We start from the raw sequence: 7,534 nt of genomic DNA, 5'->3' as shown, positions 1-7,534 counted from the left end.
TAATACAAATTTCACCAAGTTTTTCTACCAAAGTTTTTCGGATCATTACCTTATAATAATAAAATTAATTTTTACCATATATGTAATATTCGAATTTCAAAAATCCAACCACAAATAATTTAATAGTTAAATTTAAATTTAATTTTTGAAATTCCTATTTCGAAATGTTACTTGGCAAGAATTTAAAATTTCTATTAACTTTGCAAAAATTACACCCAGTTAAATAAAACGTTGACACGTGAATGTTCAGTAATATAATGGCAATAGACTGACAAATATATGAATTTTCACCTTTCATTTTGGATGATCTCGAGGGATAGTCATCGACAGTAGACCGAACTTTATGAAGATGTGAAAGCTCCTATTCAGAAACACTACGACAAGAGAGTGAATACTTGGATGGCTCGAGCCCTTCAGGACCATTTCTGGTCTCCATGGACTATCATGGCTTTCATTACAGCTGTTTTGTAGTCCACTTTCAATCTCATCACTTGAACACAAATTGGGGCCAGCCAGGAAAGAGATTTTTTTGGTAGGATGAGTTATTGAATATAAATTGGTGACGTGTCAGCACCTTGGAGGGTCCATACATGGTTTCAATATCATTATTTATGGTTCTTTTTAATAAGAATAATGTTTAAACTTTGTAGTCATCGATCTTGGCCCACATGCGTACCAAAAAGTATTTGAACCATTGCTGCTACTCATCAATTCCTGGAGGGCCAACTTAATTAAACTGCACATCCCAACAGTTTCCATGAAAAGACAATAATTACATTTGATTAAAAATATATTCTGGAATCCATTCCCACAGTTTCCCCGTGAACTAATCTATTTTAAGACTATGTTTGGTTCCGGAAAGCACTATTCCATGGAAGAGGAGCAAGAAAGGAGGCACGTTAGAGAGATAGAACTAGAAGGCGGCCAACCAAGCAGGAACAGTGGCCAAACTGGCCTCGACCCTGAGGAGCACAGGATTGACATTGTTGAAATTAGTCCTAGGGTGAAGAATTAGATTGGGTCTCTTAAAAAGGCAGAAGAAAGCACTCAATCTCAAAGTCAATGGCGAAGGATAACAAAGGTTCCTCAGTTGCTGAGGGGGACCCAGGATTTCAAGAAATTGTACGAATCGAGGGTAATTTCAATCGGGCCTTACCACCATGGCAAGCCCCACCTTCACCCAGTGCAAATGATCAAGCCTCGATATGCCCAAAAATTCCTGGCTGATAGGAACCGGCTGGACATCGAAGCTTTGTACACAAAAATTCTAGGTAAAATCGAGGAAGTGAGGAACTGCTATGATAAGAGACCGATGAACAAGTATGATGATAAGAAACTCGCTTGGATGATGCTTCTGGATGGGTGTTTTTTACTACAATTCATCCGCAGGATAGATGATATGAGTAAGGTTCTTAGAAAACACCAAATAAGTTTTGTGCGGCAGGACTTGTTCTTGCTGGAGAACCAACTTCCCTTCGGAGTCCTCAAGTTGATTTTTGAGGGAGCAAAATTCAATGGTGGTTCAACAATGGAACAGATGATAACATATTTCGTCACTGGCATCAGAAGGCTAGAGCGGTCGACATCAGAAATACAGCTGGATGAGCCCTCTCATCTCCTTGGCCTTTTGCGAAGTGCTCTCCTAGGCGGGTCTAAACAAGAGCAGCAACTCGAGAAAAAAGGAAAGTCGTCGTTGTTTCCAGTAGAAGATGGGGGTTCCTGTTGCCCATGGAAAAAAGGCAAACGAGGCATTCGGCAGTCTTTTCAAAACATCAAGGAGCTTAAGGCTGTCGGGATCCATCTCCAACCAAGTAGAACGAGATTCTTGACAGACATTTCTTTCAATTCCTACTTCTTCCGTGGCTACCTAAATCTGATAAATTAATCTTTGATCTCCATTATCACCAAAACATATGCAGGATATATATATATTTATCAATTGTTTAAAACATGCATTTATTCACATGGAACATACCCGAATCCATTACTTAATTTTGGTTAAAGATGTATGGATCTTCTAAGGCCGAGGAGGGTAACCACCGTCACTGGATTCTCTCTGGCAATGGGAAGCGGGAGAGATTAGGGTTCTGTTCTTTTAAAAAATGTGATGTTACAAAATGAACAGAACCTTGACTTTTTATACCCTCTTGCCTTAGGGACCATACCCATTGGGCCTCACGAGTCTTAGGCCCATTATCTAAGGCTCGTGATGGCATTTGGGCTCTACACATAGGTGGCCCATACTCTTGAACAAATAGAAAACAAATGAAGAGGTGAATAGCATAATCATGAATTATTATGAGATATGTGAGTCCATATCTTAACAATCTCCCACTTGGACCACATATATTACAAAACAATGTTCATGATAGTACTTTATTGAGCTCATCTTGCTATTCTATCTTAATATCCTTAAACAATCCGGTCTACTAATTATGTTAATATAGGATTAAAGCGGCCTTCGTTAATCATAATTTAACTAGACCCATCAATGATCACAACATTAACAAAATTAGCAACATGGATCAAGTATGGATGTGTAGCATGGAAATTACATAGAATGTGATCTTTAATATGTCTATTTCCAATTGGTCCTACTTTATGACTAAAAATAGTCAAATTCCACTTTCAACACTTGATGCTAAACTGCTTTTGAAAGTCATTATTTTAATTCAGAGTATTCAAACACAATGGCCTTTAAAAAAAAAAAAAAACAAAGTCTGTACAGATAACATAACATAATATCACATCAAGAAAACAAACACAAAATCTAAATACAAACTCCCACTATACTAGCACATCATCAATGTGTACAACACCCATATATGTGACATGCTCATGATATACTTTGGGTGGCAAACCCTTAGTGAGTGGATCCGCAATCATGGAGTTTGTGCTTATGTGTTCAATCGATACTTGAAGACTCTGAACTCTTTCTTTCATGATTACTACTCAAAAAGTGCTATTTGATAGCTTCTAATTAATTCTTTTAAACACTTTTGAGTAGTAGTTATTGCCTTTTAACCCAATTAGCATGTTAAGGCCCCTTTCAATCAATTCTAATCAAAATGTGTAAGTTTTGGTGTTTTTGTTAGTAATTTGATCACCAAAGCAATTCAAGATTGAGGAGAGTTATTTGGAATCCATGGCAAAGCAATGGAGAGCTCAAATTCATGAAGAACCAAGATTTGGAGCTCCATAGCCCTTTGCCAAAGTCGTTCAAAGCAAGCAAAGGAGAGAAGCAAAGAGGAGAAAAGCAAAGAGAAAAACAGAGTGAAGAAAACAGGGGACAGCAGCTGCAGTCTTCCTTCGCACTTTTGGAGCACTTCCCGAAGTCCATTTTCTACATTCTATATACCATTTGAAAGCTTGGGAAGTCAACAATCCAATGCCTCAAACCGTGTGCAATTTGGAGCTGAAATGAGGAAGTTACAGCCTTTGGAAGACAACTGCATCAAGCTGAAGGAAGGCTTCAGAAAAGTGCTGCGAAATCACCATTTTGTTGCGAAGTGATTTCGCAGCCTTTTTGCATAGTGCCATGGATTTCCCCTGAAGCCTCATGTCGTGATGGAAGCCAAACTCCACAAGGTGGAAGTCAATTTCGTGAAGGTGTTGAAGCAGCTGGCTGCTATGAAGAAATTTCGCAGCTCTTCTTGTTCACCTGCGAAATTTCGCAGACCTCACTTGTCACCTGCGAAGTGGTCCTGAGTGCTTCCCGATATTTGTAACCGACACTTGGAGATATTTTTTATTAGATTTTTGTTGTCTAAATGCCCAAATTCTCCTTGTAAACCACCAGTGATAGAATTCCTTAGTTTTTAAGTTAGGAATTTGGCAAAAATATCAAGGCAATAGCTATCATTGTAATTTTGGTATAAAGGGGAGCCCGAGGAGCCTGTTAGGAGGGTGCTGGTTGTTGAATCCTTTGTACAGTTTTGGGAAGGAAGTAAAATACAGAGCACTTGCTCTGTTTTTCCTATATATTCTTGTTTTCTCTTTCATTTTCTTTTTCTTGCTAGCCAAACATTCTCTGAGATGTTTTCTCAGAGGATGAGAGGCTAGGCTCTTTGTCTCTTGGAGCTAAGGTAACCGGGTAAGTTTCCACATGCATAAATTAGAAGTTTTGTTGTTTTAGTTTGGAATGAAGAGTAAGTGTGTCCCATGAATGGTTTCTACGTTTTTAGTTAACTTAAAACACCTTGGAGTCACCTGGGCCAACACTTGGTAAGGCAAGTGATCTCTAACCATGGAGATGCACTAGTTTACCCCTTGCGAGCCTCTGGTAGGTGACTTGAAGGTAGGATTTTCTAGAATAGCCAACACTTGGTAAGCTTTTGGACTCTTAGGAGACATCCATTAGTTACCTCTTGCGAGCTTTTGACGGGTAATCCAAGGTTAAAGATCACCTTGAATGGTAAAGGCTAGTGAGAGGCTCAAACCATTGCAAGTTGCATCAGTGAGAGAATTAAAGCTGAAATCCAATTGAGGGATGCATTTGTGCAGCACCTATTAGAGAATTGACTTTATGTTAATTCTCTAATGTGAGGAAATGAAACAAGTGACCGGAACTCTCCTTTTTGTATGATGAATCTGAGCCTAGTGACCTGAAACTCCAAGAAACACTTTTCTTTATAAGTAAAATCAGTTACTACTTTTGGTTAGCTTAAAACCTTTCCTTTTTCATTCAAACATCTTTATGTTTTCCTTTAAAACTAACCTTGAAATGAAAATGCACCAATTCAGCTTTGAATTAGTATCATTTGTGAAGTGAAAACCCATCCCAGTGAACGATCCTAGAGCCACTATGCTATAGTAGCTTTGTATTTGCTACCCTAGTTCATGGTGTTATAGGTTATAAATTTTGTTGATTACACCTGCCATCAAGGAGCACCAGCTGGACATACATCAGCTGAGACACCAATTAGGCATGAATCAAATGGCGCCGTTGCCGGGGATGGTGCCACTTTGCAGTGATATGATCTTTTGAGAACACTTGTGATCTTCATCACAAGTTTGGTGACTTTTCTTTTCCTTTTACTAACTCTTTTTAATTGTTATTTTTCTTTATTTGTGTTTTAGTTAACCTTTCAGCTAGTTTTAGTTAGTCTTAAGTTTTTAAATTGTTTTTCTTTTGTGTTCTCTGTTTTTTTTATTCACAAATTGCTAGTTGTGCATGCTCTGTTGAATACGAGATAGCAGAGGAAGCCATGAACTTCATCAGTTATGTGGCTGAATTTTCAAGAGAATGGGGTGAACCAAATGCTAGAGATATGGGAAGAATGATGTCTCAACCTAAAGTTAAGGGTGAGATGTATATTTTGAATGATGGCATAGACATGAAGGCAGAGATTGCAGCTATGGAAAGGAGATTGGATGAGCTAGAAATGAAGGACATGAAGGCAGAGATTGCAGCTATGGAAAGGAGATTGGATGAGCTAGAAATGAAGAACATGCAAGAAGTGCAAGGCATCTCTCAAACACCATTGCTACCTATGCCTTGTTCCCTTTGTCGATCATATGAGCACTTGGTTGAAGAGTATCCTATCATTCCAACAGAGAGGGAAATGTTTGGTGATTGCAACACCTACAATTCCAATTGGAGGGACCATCCAACATTATTTTGGAAACCACAGCCGCCTCAGTATCAGCAACCTGCTCAAGCACCTCAGCAAGCCTCAAACCTTGACCAAGCTATGATGAATCTTAACAAGGTCATGGAAGACTTTGTTGAAGCTAACAAATCCATCAATGCTCAGCTCAGTCAAAGAAATGACTGTGTAGAGAAAAAGATGGATGAAGTGCAAAATTATCTATCTCAGAAGATAGATAATCTCCAAGATTCAATCTCAAGGTTTGCCAACCTCAACACAGTGCAAGAGAAAGAAAACTCTCCTTCTCAACCTTATCAAAATTCCATGAGTATCCATGAAATGGAGGCTAAGGAGGGAGAATCTTCACAAAAGAGGGAAGTCAAAGAAGTGATCACTTTGAGTGGTAAAGAGGTTAATCTGCCCACATGCAAGCTAGAGCATGAGGTAGAGAGTGAAACAGAGAAAGAAAAGAGGGAGGAAATCAAAGGAAAGAGAAAGGGGAAAAGGATAGAGAAAGATGGCTATGATGTTAATGTACAAGGAGAACCACAGAGGATAGTCATCAAGGAAGAAATGAAGAAACACATGCATCCGTTTTTTCTCCAAGCTTTGTATGGCAAAAAGGGAATTGGTTTTGTTGCCATCATACTCAGCAAGCCTCAAGTGAGAGATGCAAACTTCATATGGGATCCGGGCAAGCTAAATCAGGATCAAATTTTTTGATGGACTTAGTCTTTCTAAAGACTAACTAGTCCATAGCTTTTTGTTTTACTTTTTACTTGTTTTAATTTTGATTTCAATGTTTTAATTTTGATTTAAATGCTTTAATTTTGATTTTAATGATTTAATTCTACTTTGTTTTGATGTAATATAGGTTTTTGGATGATCAAAATCAAGAGGAATTGCAAAGGAAGAAATCGGGAAGAAATCGGAGCGAAAACAGAGCAAAAACAGGGGAAAAACAGGGGTCTGCGAGATTTCGCAGCCTCTGCGAAATCGGCCCTTTGCTGCGAAATCACTTCGCAACACTTTTAAGCCCTCTGCGAACGATTTCGCAGCTGCGAAACCGGTCTTTGGCACACGAGTGCCACTTCGCAGCACAGGAGCCCCAATTTCGCAGCTGCGAAGTGGGCTGCGAAGCTCCAAAGCATGAAATCCCATTTCCGCAGGGAAAGCTCCATTTGGAAGGGTGTTTCGCAGCTGCGAAACCACCTTTTGGCACACGAGTGCCACTTCGCAGCACAGGAACCCCAATTTCGCAGCTGCGAAGTGCTCTGCGAACCACTAAGGCGTAAAAAGCCCCAATTCCGCAGCGATTCCTCAGCAATTTCTCCATTCCGCAGGGTGTTTCGCAGCTGCGAAACCACTTCTTGGCACACGAGTGCCATTTTGCAGCACAGTGACCCTCATTTCGCAGCTGCGAAATGGGCTGCGAAAATTTTTTTCCTTCTTTTCATCACTTTTGAGCTGCAAAATCATCTCCAAGCTTCAAAATGGCTGCAAAATCACCTCAAAGCTTAGAAATGGCCTTCAAATTCCTAAATTGACTTGCAAAATGGAGGGAAGTTTGCAAAAACACCTTGCAAAGCTAAGGGAAGTTGCTAAAATGCCAACAGAGCCCCACTCACCAGCTGAGTACCCTCTGGAACTCATGAACAACCACCTCTCCATTTCAGCCATGGCCAAGACTAGAGGACAGGCCCGTGCACCCTGGGATCACACACATGAAGCCTCTCATTCCATTTCTTACCTCCTTAAAACCATCAAATCCCATAGCTACCAACTGAGAGCTCCAGTTGATGAGACTATGCCATCTAAGGAAACTACCAGAACAGAGGTTGAAGTTCTGATCCAACCCACTCAAGAGGCCACCACAGATGCATCAACTCCACAGGACCCTTCCATTACTTGATCATCTCTTTACTTTTTGTATTTACTTATTA

At 39.8% G+C, this 7,534-nt stretch overlaps 1 protein-coding gene across 1 annotated transcript; it reads left to right on the top strand.

The window, feature by feature from the left end:
- Positions 1-844: 844 nt before the first annotated feature.
- Positions 845-1,885, top strand: LOC117930613 (UPF0481 protein At3g47200-like). The gene is made up of 2 exons (XM_034851247.1): positions 845-1,003; positions 1,109-1,885. The coding sequence occupies exons 1-2, from the start codon at positions 845-847 to the stop codon at positions 1,883-1,885; spliced, it is 936 nt and encodes a 311-aa protein (XP_034707138.1).
- The last annotated feature ends 5,649 nt before the right edge of the window (positions 1,886-7,534 follow it).

This window comes from Vitis riparia, chromosome 14 (assembly GCF_004353265.1).
Source record: "Vitis riparia cultivar Riparia Gloire de Montpellier isolate 1030 chromosome 14, EGFV_Vit.rip_1.0, whole genome shotgun sequence".
Classification (NCBI taxonomy): domain Eukaryota; kingdom Viridiplantae; phylum Streptophyta; class Magnoliopsida; order Vitales; family Vitaceae; genus Vitis; species Vitis riparia.
Note: the sequence above shows the minus strand (reverse complement) of the source record. Positions and strands in the feature narration are given on the sequence as shown.